At 47.4% G+C, this 15,800-nt stretch overlaps 3 protein-coding genes across 4 annotated transcripts; 2 read left to right on the top strand and 1 right to left on the bottom strand.

Annotated features, from left to right (window-relative positions):
* Positions 1 to 460: 460 nt before the first annotated feature.
* tmprss15 (transmembrane serine protease 15) lies at positions 461 to 8,749 on the top strand. Its single transcript, XM_088012641.1, has 27 exons — positions 461 to 572; positions 642 to 763; positions 935 to 1,002; positions 1,856 to 1,998; positions 2,609 to 2,662; positions 3,597 to 3,716; positions 3,983 to 4,088; positions 4,168 to 4,277; positions 4,364 to 4,504; positions 4,584 to 4,733; positions 4,804 to 4,909; positions 4,984 to 5,140; positions 5,216 to 5,357; positions 5,737 to 5,826; positions 5,905 to 6,030; positions 6,110 to 6,253; positions 6,325 to 6,435; positions 6,631 to 6,754; positions 6,820 to 6,927; positions 6,995 to 7,044; positions 7,097 to 7,216; positions 7,295 to 7,439; positions 7,526 to 7,707; positions 7,911 to 8,006; positions 8,084 to 8,223; positions 8,372 to 8,426; positions 8,511 to 8,749. Exons 1-27 carry the CDS (start codon positions 461 to 463, stop codon positions 8,642 to 8,644), a joined length of 3,156 nt encoding a protein of 1,051 aa, XP_087868767.1. The 3' UTR covers positions 8,645 to 8,749.
* Positions 8,750 to 9,825: 1,076 nt separating this feature from the next.
* Positions 9,826 to 12,341, top strand: ttc1 (tetratricopeptide repeat domain 1). Its single transcript, XM_014988404.2, has 8 exons — positions 9,826 to 9,919; positions 10,221 to 10,512; positions 10,708 to 10,768; positions 10,855 to 10,967; positions 11,440 to 11,476; positions 11,554 to 11,702; positions 11,893 to 11,947; positions 12,019 to 12,341. The coding sequence occupies exons 2-8, from the start codon at positions 10,228 to 10,230 to the stop codon at positions 12,156 to 12,158; spliced, it is 840 nt and encodes a 279-aa protein (XP_014843890.1). The 5' UTR covers positions 9,826 to 9,919; positions 10,221 to 10,227; the 3' UTR covers positions 12,159 to 12,341.
* Positions 12,342 to 12,386: 45 nt separating this feature from the next.
* pfdn1 (prefoldin subunit 1) lies at positions 12,387 to 15,223 on the bottom strand. 2 transcript variants are annotated; one of them, XM_014988407.2, is made up of 4 exons: positions 15,107 to 15,223; positions 12,964 to 13,130; positions 12,809 to 12,893; positions 12,387 to 12,512 (listed from the first exon to the last, which is right to left on the bottom strand). In XM_014988407.2, exons 1-4 carry the CDS (start codon positions 15,182 to 15,184, stop codon positions 12,432 to 12,434), a joined length of 411 nt encoding a protein of 136 aa, XP_014843893.1. In that variant the 5' UTR covers positions 15,185 to 15,223; the 3' UTR covers positions 12,387 to 12,431. The 2 variants fall into 2 exon arrangements, with proteins under 2 accessions (XP_014843893.1, XP_014843892.1); XM_014988406.2 differs by having other exon boundaries at positions 12,387 to 12,515.
* Positions 15,224 to 15,800: the final 577 nt, after the last annotated feature.

Genomic DNA, 15,800 nt, shown 5'->3' on the forward strand with positions numbered 1-15,800 from the left:
TTATTTTATGCTGTATTTGTGTAACTTTAGCCAGAGAGCATACTGGGAGAAATCGGCTGGTTCATTTCTGGCTAAATTCTGGTTGCTTTGAATATTTCAAAGTGCAAATTGTTCCAATATAAGAAAACAACATGATTCTTATCCAACCTTATGAACTGAACTTAATTCAGCTTAACTGAACTGATTCTGTCTGAACTGAACTGATTCAATCTGACCTGAACTGATTCAGTGTGAACTGATTCTATCTGAACTAATACTATCTCAAGTGAACTGATTCTATCTGACCTGAACTGATTCAATGTGAACTGAACTGATTTCTCTCTGAACTGATTTTATCTGAACCGATTCTACCCCAATTCAGCTGATTCTATCTGAACTGATCATATATGAACTGATTTTATCTGAACTGAATTGATTCAATTTGAAGTGAACTGATTCTTTCTGAAGTGAACTGTTGAGGATGTCTCGCCGCCTGTCCTCTGTGGAGGTCGTCCTCTTCGTTGTCTCATCCCTCCTCTTCCTCTGCTGCGGTGGCCTCTGTGTCGTTTCTTGGCTCAGCCTGACTTCTGAAGGTAAGTGTTCCGGTTTCGCTCATGTGACGGCAGGTTCAGCGCTGATGATGCCATCAACGATGCGTCCAGGTGCAGATGAAGCCACGCAGCTGTCGGGTCGGTTGGTGATCACAGGAGTCAAGTTTTCTGAGGAGCTCCGAAACTCCAGTAGTCACCGGTTCAAATCCCTGGCCTTTGATATTCAGCAGCTGGTGAGGCTTTTATTTTGAAGGGTCACCTTAACACTTACCAGGGTATTTTATTTTGAAATCCTGGAGAAAGCATCCTGTTATAAAGTTGGCTTTTAATATAAAAACCAGGAAGTTTTGTTCAGCTTCAGGAGAGGTAAGCTGACGGCAGTGTGGCCTCTGATTGGTCGGCAGGTTTATGAGGCGTTCAGCATCAGCGACCTGTGGCGGTTCTACCAGTTCTGTTGGGTCCAAGACTTCAGGTCAGACTTACGATCAATCAATGACCAGTCACTGATCAATCAGTCAATCACTGATCAATCAATCACTGATCAATCAGCCAATCACTGATCAATCACTGATCAATAAATGAACCAACTTCTAATTTTTATGTATATAATGTTTTAAACAGGAACAGATGGAAACAATCTGTTCAGTTTCAGCAGAGTAAAATCTCACATTTACATCAAGCTAACCAAACTAAGCAGCATGGCAGTGTTTCCATGGTGACTGCAGGAAGCGGTCCAACAGATGGCGGGTCTTCCCCGAAGTGATGAGCTGTAAAACAGAGAAATAATTCATGGCAGGAAATCATTTCCAGCTTGGGCTTAGACATCAGAACAGAAAGAAATACACAATTCACAACATGAGGAACCTCAAAATACTATTTAATACATGAAAATAACATTTAATACATGACAATGCCATTTAATACCACAGTAGAAAACATAATCTTGGATAATCTTGGAAAGTCAAAGCATCTGAAGAATAAAACCCAGCAGAGAGACGAGTGCAGCCAGGAGGTTTGTGGGTTTTGTAGTCCATATTTGTAGCTATGGGCTCCAGGTTTCCAGCAACAGGTGAACAGGTACACATGGCCAAAACTATGGCATCATCAAGATAAATGTTTGAAACTAATCTGACCTCATTTTGAGGGAAACTTGAACATTTTTAGTTTGAACTTCTGACACACCCACAGAATGAATCCAGAATAATTTCAGCTGCTCATCAGAAAGAGATTAAAACAGGAAATGCGGAACTGGACAAATTCATTGATCATTGATTGTTTCATTCACTGTGATTATTAATCATCTGGTGTTTGGTTCTGACCTCCAGTCCTGGCAGCGTGGTGGTGACCTTTGAACTGAGGTTCAGTAAGCTGATTGACACTAAAGAGGTGGAGCAGCAGCTGAGGGCGGGGCTTCAGGTGGCTGGGGGTGGGGCCTTGGTGATTGACATCAACAGCATCCAGATTACAGGTAAGTCTGTGATGTCACATCCTGATCAGGGGTCAGGAGACACGGCAGTTTTCTGACCCATGAGACTGCCGTGATGTCATATCCTGATCAGGGGTCAGGATGTGACATCACAACATGAGCAGAACATTGGATTAGATTAGATTAGATTAGATGTAATCTGGCCATTCAGAAAGAAACACTCAGCTGATGTCCACCATGAGTTGATCCAGCGGCGGACCCAGCTGAAAGCAAACAGTAGGAACCAGAACCGGAACCATACCGGTAACAGCCAGATGATCCAGCCAGGAGGGGATGAAAACAAGAAGCTTTTAAACTGGGAGAACTGGAAACCAGTGAAGCTTTCTGGAGCTCCCAGTCGATCTGAAAGATTATGAAACAAACCAGAGTTGATCTGGTTTTTCTAGATCTGGACTGGACCGGGTTTGGAAGAGGACGGATGGACTCTGAATCAGATCAATAATTATCAATAGTTATCAATAAGGATCCTTATTGATTGGTATTGATGAATGTTGAGCAAAAGGCAGTTAACCCAGTCAGGTTTAATTGGATAATCTCTGTTAATCCGGTTTCACTTCTTTCAACCAACCGGCAGCTCTCTGTGTTCCTGCAGAGAAACTTGAGAAGACAACACCTACAGCAACCAGCAACAAGCCTGCAACAACCAGCAACAAGCCTACAACAACCAGCAACAAGCCTGCAACAACCAGCAACAAGCCTGCAGCAGGTCAGTTTTCCTCCAGGCAGAAGTTCAGTGCAGAGTAACCAGGTTCTGGTTAAAAGTCGACCTGCAGGTTCTGGACATTCTAACACTGACTGATCCATCTGATCCTGTCTCCACTTTCTATGAGCTCTCCTCAGATCGAGGTCCGATCAGGTTCAGAACCTGAGTGGGTTCAATCAAACTCAAAAACTCGTTTGGGTTTATTGCTCCAAGCGTTTAGCTGTGTTTCCTTTAACCATAAAATAACACAAATAGCAATTAACATAGGGTTCTTTCTGTCATGACCCAAAGCTCATGACCATAGATGAGGTTAGGAACATATATTTAAATGTAAATCAAGGGCTTCACTATTTGACTCAGCTCTCTCTTCACTATGATGGACCGGTACAGTGCCCTCTTCACTGTAGACGCTTCGTCAATCCATCTGTCAATCTCCTGCTCCATTTTTCCCTTATTCATGAATCCAGAGATACTTAAACTCCTGCACTTGGGGCAGGAGAAGGCACTCTACCCTTTTCTGGCTTTTTGGCTTCAGGGTGGGGCCCCGGTGACCCGCGTCCAGGCAAGGGTACACTGATTCCAGAGGTTTTATTCATCACAATGGGTCTTTGGGCTGCGCTTTGTCTGGTTCCTCCCCCTGTAAGCCTTGAATGATCCTACCAGGGGCATGAAGCCCCAGACAGCATAGCACAGGGATCACAGGGACACTCAAATCCCTCAACCATGATAAGGTGGCAGTCCACAGACAGATGGACACAGATCAGAAACAGAAAAATTGAAGGGGGTTAATAGGAGGAGACAATGGTTCCGATTGGGTTCTGATCAGAACCTGACTGGGTTCTGATGGTTCTGTCTCTAATGGGTCTGTGTTTTGCAGTGACGTGTCCTCCTGGTCAGACTGCGTGTTCTGACGGGTCCGGTTGTGTTCCAAGCAACTGGTTCTGTGATGGAGTCCCCCACTGTTTGGATTTGTCTGATGAATCTCCCTTCTCCTGCGGTCAGTGAAGAATCCCAAAGGGCAAATAAACCAATCAAAGCGGTGCATTTTTTAACCAAGAGGGGCAGGGTTTATTTGGGGATGGTCATGTTGCATTCAAGGACCTGTTAACTGCTAGGCACTCTCAGATAACAACAGGCTGCAGTGATTGGTTGATTTACCCTGAAGGGTTTTGGGTTTTGGCAAGAATATGATGCATTAGTTTCTGGAAATGAAAGGTGTTCTGGTAATGAAGGACTGTGATGTCTCTTCCTGTGTCTCCATAGCAACGCCATGTGATGGAAAGTTTGTGTTGGAGGGGCCGAGCGGATCCTTCAGGTCGTCACAGTCTGACGCCTACAACAACAACGTCTTCTGCCGTTGGATCATCAGGTCAAAACACGGTTCTGAAGGTTCTTCCTCACCCGGTTTCCTCTTTAGGTCCAATGTTTTCCTGTTGCGATGTGTTCAGGGTGAACAGGGAACTTTCGGCCCAGATAACCTTCCAGCAGTTTGAGACGGAGGCGAACATCGACGTCCTGAGGCTGTACGAAGGAGTCGGACCCAACAAGGTTCTAACAGGTCAGAACTTCTCGGTTCTAGAGGACCCTGAATGCCTCACGGTGTGTCCAACACATTTAACTTACAATTGGTGATTTTATTGGTAGCTGAGCTCTCAGGCTCCGCCCCCCCTGGTACCGTGTGGCTGCTGACCGACCAATCAACAGTGGAGTTTACATCGGACAGCTTCAACAGTCTGCCGGGCTTCAGAGCATCTTTCAGAGCTGCCGATACTGCTGGGCTGTCCAGTAAGAACCGGGCGGGGTCAGAACCCCATCCTACAGTCAGAACAGAGCTGGGTCAGAACTGGCTGCTTTCTGGTTCCAGACCCGGAGAAGCTCAGCTGTAGCTTCGAAGACGGAGTGTGTTTCTGGAGGCAGCAGCAGGACGATGAAGGAGACTGGATCAGAACCAGTGGCCCCACTTTCCCCTCATCAACAGGTCCAAATTCTGATCACACCCTGGGGAACAGTTCAGGTGAGTGGACCAGTTCATTTGAATTGACCCTTTAGAGCGGTTCTGACGGGTGAACACTGATCTCTGATAGGCTTCTACCTGGTCACCCCTATGAGTCCTGGCCAATGGGAGAAGAGATTCTGGCTGCAGAGCCTCCCTCTGACTCCGTCCCCTCACCCCACCTGCCTGAGCTTCTGGTAAACAACAAACATGTGAAGATCTGCTGTTTGATGCTGGGTACCAGGTGTGTGAGCATGTCACCTGTCTGCAGGTATCATATGTTTGGTGTGGACGTCCATCGTCTCAGAGTCGTCCTTCGTCCCTCACTGCCAGACGCTGATGCCATCGTGCTGTTCCAGAAAGACGGTAACTATGGTGACACCTGGAACTACGGACAGGTGACCCTAAACCTGACCTCAGACGCCATGGTCAGTGACATCACCAGGCAGTCCACATCCCAGACAGTGTCAGAGGTCACCTGACTGATCAAGCGGCCTGTGCAGGTGGAGTTCGAAGCTCTGAAGAAAGGAGGCACGTGGAATGACATCGCTCTGGATGACATCACACTGACACCTGAACCCTGTGGCCCTACCCCTCCGGAGCCAACCAATGTCCCACCTCCCACCACTATAGCACCCATACCACGTGAGTCAGCCATGCCCCCACACTACCTACAAATCAGGTCACACTCCCACGCTAGCTAAACATCAGGTCACACCCCTACGCTAGCTAAACATCAGGTCATGCCCCCAGGCTAGGTAAAAATCAGTCATGCCCCCATTCTGGGTAAATATCAGGCCATGCCCCCAGCCTAGGTAAACATCAGGTCACACCCCCATGCTAGATAGACATAGGCCACAGCCCCACATTGGGTAAACATCAGGCCACGCCTCCATGCTGGGTAAACATTTATAATCTATAATCTATAATCTAGTTGAACTCCAGTCAATCAGAACTCTGTACCTGAGGAAGGCCATGTTCACACCTGTACACCTGACCCCGTCCTTTTCTCTGATTGGTTCAGCTGACTGTGGTGGACCTTTTGATCTCTGGGAGTCTAATTCCACCTTTAGCTCTCCAAACTACCCCCATTCCTATGGAAACATGGCCAACTGTGAGTACATCTGTGTTTCCATCTGTGTTTCCGAGCCTCGTCTACCTGCTAACCTCACCTGTCTGCTCACCTCTGCAGGTTTGTGGACCCTGCATGCGTCAGCAGGTCAGAACATTCAGCTCCACTTCCTGGACTTTGATGTGGAGGCAACCTATGACATGGTAGAGGTGCGGGACGGGACGGGGTCTAACTCCACCTTACTGGGTAGGCTCCAAGTTCACCTGTACCGAGTCTCCAGGTGGGTTTGCTCTGACTCAGGTGACCTGTTACCGTTTCCTCCCAGCCGTCCTCACTGGCAGCGCTGGCCCTGCCCGCGACCTGTTCTCCACGACCAATCAGATGATGGTACGGTTCTTCACAGACAGCAGTGGTGACGGCCGAGGATTCAAAGCCAACTTCACCTGTGGGGTGGCACTGGGGTCTCCAGGTGAGAGCGGGCCTCAGAGGTCCAGAATCTGGCCCGGCTGGAGGCCCTGATCACCGTCTGCTTGTGAATAGCTCCGTGTGCGGTGGCTCAGTTCCAGTGTCAGACGGGAGCCTGTATCCCTGGCAACAGCCAATGTGACGGCGCACTGGACTGTCCCGACGGTTCTGATGAAGCCGACTGCGGTACGTAACCGGGTCAGAACGGGGAGGGGTCGGGTCCAGGGAATCCCAAAACTGAGCCTCGGACCTGGTTCCAGTAGGATTGGGTAGACGATCTGGTAGGAATCAGAACATCCCCCAGGCCCCACTCCCTAGTTTCAGGTGTTGGCACAAACAGGAACTGATGCGTTAACCCCTCCCCACCTGTTGCTGTGTCAGTCAAGCTGCAGGTAAACGGCTCCAGGCGGCTCCAGGTCCAGATAGGCTCCACTCCGCACACCGTGTGTTCTGACGGCTGGACCTCTCACCTGTCGGACTTCACCTGTCTGTACCTGGGACACAGGTACTCCTGATCTGCAGACAGGTCCGGTGGAACCAGAACCAGTTCTGAGTTCTGACTGCTTCCAGGTCCGGAGACGCATCTCTGCTACCAGCTCTGCCTCAGGACTCTCCGTTCGTATACATCAGCCTGACCAGAACCAGAACCGGTAACGGGTCACTGGAAACCAACGTGAGGTAAGCAGAAGCAGAACCAGATCTGGTTCAGAGGAATCTGCTGACCTCTGACCTATGACCTCCACAGTGAGACATGCAGCAGCGGGGAGGTGGTGTCTCTGAACTGCACCAACCAGCGTGAGTAAAGCCGAACCTGAAGCAGAGAAACGTTGTAGCCTGAGGCACTGACTGCTGCTGTTCACAGCCTGTGGGCGCCGGCAGGTAACCTGGGACCAATCAGAGGCTAACACACTGGACCAATCAGAGGGCCCCACAATGGACCAATCAGAGAGCAGAGGACCTGCAGATGGTGAGAACATGGATTCTGAGTTTAACCTCTACTTGACCTTGTCGGTGTCGTTGGGTTCAGTCTAACTGTTGCTGCCAGGTGAGCACAGAGTGGTGGGCGGAGTCAATGCAGCGAAGGGGTCGTGGCCTTGGATGGTGTCTCTGCATTGGAGGGGTCGCCATGTCTGCGGCGCCTCGTTGATCGGTAGCGACTGGCTGCTGACGGCGGCACACTGCGTCTATGGGTGAGAGACGCGGCTGAGGCTAGCAGCAGGTGAACCACTGGCCTGCAGGTGGCACCATGTCCCGTGTTCTTCTTCTCTATCTACAGGAAGAATCTTCACCTGGAGTCCTGGTCGGCTGTCCTGGGGCTGCACGCTCAGTCACAGATATACGCTGTGGAGGTTCAGACCAGACTAGTCGATCAGATCATCATCCACAGAGAATACAACCGGCTGACCAAACACGGCGACATCGCCATGATGCGTCTGCAGCAGCCAATCAACTTCACCCGTGAGTTACACATCAGAGTCCAAGTTCCCTCACCTGACACCTGCATATGACTGTAGACGTAGAGCTACAGCGCTCTGTAAACCCAGAGCTCTGTCAACCCAGACAGAGCCCTGACTGTTTTTACCATCAGCCAAACAGACAAGACTCAGGGTTTGCCATGAGTCTTATCTGTCAGGCTGATGGTGGCCCTTGGTGTGTTGCAGAGTGGGTTCAGCCTGTGTGTTTGGCTGCTGAAGGTCAGAATTTCGCTGCAGGAAGGAGATGCTTCATTGCCGGCTGGGGCCGAGAAGCAGAAGCAGGTTAGAGGCGCGAACGGCCAGCAGTTCTCACCTGTTACAACCCCCTCCTTCAACTGTCTCACCTGTTTGAGTTGCAGGTTCTCTTCCTGACGTCCTCCAGGAGGCGACGCTTCCTCTGGTGGAGCAGGCTGAGTGCCAGCTCCTCCTACCTGAGTACACAATCACCTCTAGCATTCTGTGTGCCGGTTACCCTGAGGGCGGAGTCGATAGCTGCCAGGTAAAGGCTCACCTGGTCTTACCTGGACATTCGGTGCAGAATCACCACAAGTTAAACTAGTTCAGGAAGCTGGTCCAATAACTGACTGAGGGTCAGAAAAGATCGTTCCAGCTTTTCACTGAACTGGGAATATTCTGTCTCTTTGCAGGGAGACTCTGGAGGTCCACTGATGTGTGAGGAGGACGGACACTGGACTCAGATTGGTTAGTCTCTCTCTCTCTCTCTCTCTCCCTCTCTCTCTGTCTTTCTCTGTAACTTGCTCTCTGATCTCCGGTGGCTCCTGACAGGTGTGATCTCATTCGGCGTTGGCTGTGCACGACCCCAGAAACCTGGAGGCTACGCCCGAGTGTCAGCCTTCGCCTCCTGGATTGCTCAGACCAGACGCTCTTCCTCTTCCTCCTCCTCATCTTCCTCTCCGTAACATGGAGGACTCGGGGGAAGTTTCTTGATCAGAGCAGTAAACTTTTGAAATGTGATTAAATCTCAAAAATGTAATTGAAAGAAATAAAAAAGTGTCGATATCTTATGAGTTGAGTTCTGATTTCTGACCTGGTCGTAACAGCTGACAGCACCAGGTTTCCTTCCTGGTTTCCCTGGGTTTCCATGATAACAGGTGGACTGGGGGAGAATCTGAGCTAAAATGGAAGCTGATTGGACCTGCTTCAGATAGTAATCATTTCCTGTTTATTAATATGCTTCATGGAAGCTCTGCCCACTGTGGGAGTGTGGCCAGGTGCGACATCATCATCTATGATGGGAAACTCTGGTTCAGTTAACTGCCGATTATTTCCACAGAGCTTCAGCCATGATGGAAACATTCACCGCAGCATGATGATGCCATTGGTTATGCTGCATCATGGACCTGATATGACCCGGTCCAGACCAGAAGCTTCATTAATCAATCAATCAATCCATAAATCTTTATTTATACTTCACACACCCAGAGAGACCAAAGTTCTCTACAAGACAATAAAATAAAACGTGACCAATAAAACTCTTACAATAAATAAACAAATAAATGGATCACTAAAGATCAGAACATCCTGATCATTTTAGATAATCTGGATTATGAAAGAAAAGAGGTTTTAAAACCAGGAATTGATGTGTTTTCAGTCACTAAAAGCAGGAAATGTCGGTGAATTGGAAAACTAAAAAAGCTGTTAATCAGATCAGGCTACACTTAAACAACATGATGTTATGTTTCTGTTTGCTTTATATAGACATGAACTGAAACAAGCAGCGGTCTGAGTGTTGAAAACTTAAAAACCAGAATTAAAACCTAAAATCAAATCAGAAGCATCCAGGCAGGTATATACTTAAATTAAATATTTAATTTACTACGTGTGCATCAGGTAAATTTAGATAGTAAAAATATTCACATTTTAGTTTGTTTTTTTGGAAAACAAAGATAATTAATAAAATATGATAATGTTTGTAGCCCTGCTGGACTGGCAACCTGTCCAGAGTGACCCTACCTCTCGCTTGGTGACCTCTGGAGACAGACACCAGCTGACCTCTTGACCCCACTGGGATGAAGGGGGGAAGAAAATGGATGGATGGATAATGTTTGTATAAATTCATGTCAGTAGGTGGCGGTAATTACCATTACGTTTCTTGCCAATAAAAAAATAAATCAAGAAGAAGAAGAACCCGGAAGTGACGTCAGCCTACCCGGCTGTCTGTGAGGTGTTTTCAGGTGAGACGGCGTAAAATCATCTGCTTTTAATATTTAATCGTGTGCCTTGCTGAGAGACGTTATGATGGCGTCACTCTGATCCGGATCGCTTCAGCCCACTGACGTCACAGGGTGGCTTTTCAGTAACAGCTAGCTCAGCAGCTAACTGTTAGCGTGTAGCTGATCTAAGATCTCCGACCTGCTGTATCACGTCATCACGCTCAGGATGATGAAGATGATGATAATGGAGGTTTAAACTGGTTGTGGTGTCTATCTGAGGTCCAGCTGGAGGGTCAGAAGGTCAGTGAACGTCTCATTTCAGCTTCAGGATGAGCACCCGAGGAGCTCAGAGGGAGGAAGAGGAGGAAGACTTCTACGACTGTCAGGATAGCATGGAGACGAAGGAGGAAGAGCTTCCGAAAACAGACAGAATATGTGGGAGAGGAGACGCAGAGAGGGAGCGATGGACAGAGGGAGAAGGGGAGGAAGAGGACCGTCAGGAGGAAGAGGAGCGTCAGGTCCTTCAGGATTCAGATGAAGAAACGTCCAGAGTGGAGTTTGACGATGACTACCTGAGGGAGGTGGAGAAGGAGCTGACGGAGGAGGAGAAGGAGGTAACACCAGTCTCTGCTCCACGGTTCCCCATAGTTTAAACCAGTTAAACCAATTCAAGCTAGTTTACACCATTACAACCAGTTCATAACAACTTAACCAGTTTAAACCAGTTCAGGTCAGTTCACACCAGTCTTGGAGCTTTCAGGCATCAGGTTCTGGGTAGTAAATCTGAGCTGTGTGTGTTTCTGTTTCAGAGTCGTCGGCAGCAGAGCATCGCTCTGAAGGAAACTGGAAACGGCCTATTCAAAGCCGGAGGTGAGTTAAGTTCTGCCCAGGGTTCAGGTCATGATGCGTTCAGGCGCCTTGTTCCCCTCCGTGTAACTGTGTTTGTGTTCCTGCAGACTGGAAAGAGGCGGAGCTAAGCTACACACAGGCCTTGGCTCTATGTCCGGTTAGCTGCAGCAGAGAGAGAGCGGTGTTGTTCTCCAACCGAGCGGCTGCCAGGCTGCACCTGGTAAGGCTAACGTTATGCTAACGCTATGCTGCTCCTGGTAAGGCTAATGAGATGCTAACGTTTTGCTACACCTGGTAAGGCTAACGTGATGCTAACGCTATGCTGCACCTGGTGAGGCTAACATGATGCTAACGCTATACTGCTCCTGGTGAGGCTAACGTGATGCTAACGTTATGCTACACCTGGTAAGGCTAACGTGATGCTGACGTTATGCTAATGCCATGCTGCTTCTGATTAGGCTAAGGTGATGCTAATGCTATGCTACTTCAATAAAGCCTGTTGGCCCCTATGTTTTTAAATATTCTAAATGTTGGTTTCTTTGAGCTTTCTTGGCTTTGTTGCTTTGCATCTAGTTTTTGATATGAGTGGACTCAGCTAACCCAACTCTCCTGTTAAATAACAATGTTAAGTGTATTAGCATTATGCCAACAGTTTGTACTAGCAGAATGCTAACAGCTTTGTGTCTTTTCAGGAGCTGAAGGACGAGGCCATCTCAGACTGCAGCAGAGGTGAGTCATCACATTATTTTATCATCTTTTACTTTAAATAAGCTAACCAATCAGCACACTGGCTCTGGTTACCATAGCAATAGACCTGGATCCAGAGTACCTGCGGGCGCTATTGAGGAGGGCGGAGCTTTATGAGAAGTCAGAGAAGCTTGATGAAGCTCTGGAGGACTACAAAAAGGTTCTGGAGCGAGATCCGAGCCACAGCGGAGCCCGGCAGGCCTGCATGGTGAGTTCACTGACTGCTGGGACCAACGAGTGCTGAAGTCTGGTTCCGACTCCATAAGGAAAATGGGTCAATAAATTCACTGTTTCAGATTCTGTACACCAAATTTGATCCAAACCCTCAGTTAAGCTTTCAGTTTAAAGTCCTTTTGTCCCCGTCTCACCTGTGCCCACCTCACCTGTGTGTTCCTCAGAGGCTGCCTCAGCAGATTCAGGAGCGAAACGAGAAGCTAAAGGAGGAGATGATGGGTACGTACTGCTCTTGAACGCACCGCATCTGTGCTATGAAGACCTGGTCCCTGAACGTGTCTCCTGTCCAGGTAAGCTGAAGGACCTGGGCAACCTGATCCTGCGGCCGTTCGGACTCTCCACCAGCAACTTCCAGGTCAATCAGGACCCGTCCAGCGGTTCCTACTCCATCAACTTCGTCCAGAACCCCAATAACAACCACACCGGATGATGTAATCATGACATCACAGAAACAGATTATCAAACCTATGGTTGAGGTTCCTGATTGGTTAAAGCTACAGGATACTTCAGGTACCCCAGGACATTGCATCGCCAGACTTCAGACCAATCAGGAGCTTGCTTTCTGATTACATAATGTGCTGTATCAGCTGTTAATAAAGCAAACAAGAAGTGATGCAAGCATGCTTTTGTGACATCATCAAACAGACGGGAAACGGGGCAGAGCTTAATGAGTTTATTATGAGTAGGAAGTGAGTCTGATTGGTCAGTGGGCTCGCCGGGACAGCAGCATCTCTCTGATGTTGTCCTCCGCTTCCTTGACACTGCGCTCCAGGTACACCTTCTTCTGCTGAACACACACAGGTCAGAGGTCAGAGAGGCCCATACAAACACAAACCAGGCTGAGTGTGATGATGTCTTGGCTTTGGAAGAACCTGATAGGCTAACAGTAAATCCTCCAATTTCTTTCAGAACAAATGTTAAAAAGTGAGTTTCTGCTTTTTGAGTAAATGATAACGTCTGAGCCGCCTCAGGATGATGAAGGTCACAACTCAGTTCTGCAGAACCAGACCTGCCGCGCCAGCTGGACCTGCAGCAGAACCGTGTTGTGTTCAGGGCGTGCAGTAAATCTCAGCTCTTTACCTCCAGCTCTTTGATCTTGTCGTCGACCGTCTTCTGTTTGTCCGTCAGCAGGTCGTCAATCTCCTCCTTGGACTGCAGGACAAACCTGAAATGGCAGACAGTAACCAACTGCCCCCTTTGCCAATGATGTCACGGCTCAGGGTGGAGCCACTCACATGCGGCCGACGCCCTCGTAGAGCCGTGTGTTGGCAGGCAGAGTGGAGATCTCGGCTTGCGTCAGCTTGGTGTGCTTCTGAACCCGACCGAGCTGCTCAATCTGCAGGTCGGCCAGCTTCACCTTCTGCTGCGTGTCGATCATCTTCACCTGCAGCTCCGAGAAGGCCTGCAACGACAGGAGGCGTCACTCTGAGCTAAAAAAAACAAAAAAAAAAAAACAGCCCCAACAACAGGACGGGACACTGTGAGCTAAAAAACAGCCCCATGACAGGAGACGTCACTCCATCTGCAGCTTCAGGGCCTGCAGTGGAGTCTTTGCTCCAGTCATTGAGGGACATGTCCTTCAACCTATGGATGTGTCCCTGGTCCAACACATCTGAGTCTCCTGCTGAGTTCTGCTGTTGACCTCATTATTCTTATGTGTGTTGAAGCAGAGAAGCCTAGAAGCTGCAGAAAACCTCCAGGCCTGGAGGACCTGGGGCCTCATGTATAAAGCGTGCGTATGCACAGAAAATGTGTGCTGCCATATTTTACGTACAAGTCGGCATGTATAAAAATGAACTTTGCGTCAAAGTTTGCGTAAATATTTCTGTTTTTCCCTGGCGTGAAAATGTGCGGCAGCCACGCAAATTTTTTCTACAAAACGTCAAAACTCATCTAAATACACTGAAATCTGACTACATTTAGTTATTTAGACCAAGAAGCATCAAACCTGATGTTTTTTTTTATTTGAATATGTTATAGTTTAAATGTAAACAATGAAACTGAACCGCATTTATCCTCAGGCAATAACACGCACACAAAATAAATAAGATAAAAATAAAAGGATGTGAAAACCCCACTCCAATGTAAATGGAACTTTTCCTCAGTTTTTGGCTCAAAGATGTAACGCATCAGTCTGTGCATCGAAGCGCATGAAATGCATCTATGGGGTAATTTCATTCTCACTAAAAAAAGAAAACGGGGTTGGATCAGCAGATTAACTCCAAACATGTTCTGGCGATGTTCTCCATCAGAGCACTTTGGCTCTGATGGAGAACATCGCCAATGGAAGGATTCAGAGGGAGTGTGCGTTCAGAGATCATATTGATCTGCCGGGAAATGTTGATGGTTTATACGCATTTAGATTGACCAGACTGATCATCCTGGAGCTCTGAGCAAAACTTAAAGAAGGAGGCATGCAGTCATCCTTCAGTCAGCCATGCCCGCTCTGTGAATGTGCCTTTATGGACAGAAAGCATCTCTATTCTGTAAATGTACAATTTATGCACATGATTCCACTATTTAGAATAAAGGTCCACATTCCCCATTCAAATGACTCTGACAGGCTGCCTGTCTTTAAATCCCGGCTGAACACTCTGCTATTCAAATAGGCATTTGCACAATCTCTTTATTGTCTTTTTAAGTTGAATTTTCTTCCTTTAAAATGCTTTATTTTTGTGAGGGAACTTAAGTGCCCTAAAAGCACCTTTTAAATAAATCTATAATTATTTTTATTATAAATGCTTGCTACAAACAAGGACCGTCGCCATGGTTATAACTTCACGTGGTGGCAGACTTCCGGGTATTTAAACTAATTTACATATGTATTTATGGGAGGCGACAGGGCGGACCAGCAGCTGCGCTCTATTTCCCGCAAATTGGGATTTATAAAGGCAAAGTGCGCAGCGTGCGCACAGCTTTACACATCCGGATTTTTTTTTTGTGCGCCACACTTTCCAAAATTTGTCCGTACGCCAAGTTTGTTTTAGTGTGACAACTGAGCACTCTTTTATGCACTCTCAACTATGATTCAGAGAAGAGGCTCTCTGGGTTCTGACCTTAACAGAGCGGCTGCATCATGAGGAGAGCGGGGCGGAATCTCGCAAAGAAAAGCGATAATGATCATCATCATCGGTTCAGAAACAGAAGAGTTCTCCGGGTTCTAAGGAAGGTCCAAACCCGACTGCAGAGGAACCTGGAACCGCTCTAACAGAACCCCGAACCTTCCACACTTATCCATAAATGAGGTTCTGGTTCCGGCTAGCTAGATGCTGCAGGCTAATTACTAGCTGTTAGCTTTCTGCATGGCCGGACCGGAAACAGGTGAGCGAAGAGAGTACCACTTAGTACCAGACAGAACCAGAATCAGAACCTCGGTACCTTCTTCAGTTCCAGATCCACGGGAGCTGCCATCATGCGCCTCTTCTTCTTCTCGGCTAGCAGCGGCGTGGAGGACATCCGGGTGCGTCACTGCCCCCGGCGGTGAACGGAGAATGTTTTTCAAACAAACATTGAACAGATGGAAACAAAACCAAGGCAGATGGAAACAAAACCAAGGCAGACATGTCTGAACACAAAACATGAACCGGATCATAAAGTTCAGAGTGGAAAGAAATGAGAACATAATGCAGGAATAATAAAACATTTAGATCCATCAAAGGTTTTCAACCATTCTGATTCACTCTTTAAACTGCTTTTATAAAATTTGGTTTAGATTTAAACAATGAAAAATTACCTGTTAAAATATTAATTAGAAAATGTTCTTGTTTATTGAAAATATAATGAATAAATATTCAAAATAAAACACCATATGTAATGATTACTCAGACTGAGGCCATACGATGTGAAACAGTTGTATGGATTACAGTTGTAATCCATTTAAATGGATTAAATCTCATTTTCAGCTGTCGACCTTTAACCTTCATCAGGTGGATTCGTGAGACCCAGATTCAGGATCGTCCTCTGGGTTTTTATGGTGGAGGAAACACACACACTAACCAGTATGTGGCGCCATATCGTTGCTTGCAACATCAATGAACCATGATCCTCAGTGGAATAACAGTCACATTGAGAA

Source organism: Poecilia mexicana, unplaced genomic scaffold (genome assembly GCF_051168715.1).
Source record: "Poecilia mexicana isolate PSO_F unplaced genomic scaffold, ASM5116871v1 scaffold_14, whole genome shotgun sequence".
NCBI classification, from domain to species: Eukaryota; Metazoa; Chordata; class Actinopteri; order Cyprinodontiformes; family Poeciliidae; genus Poecilia; species Poecilia mexicana.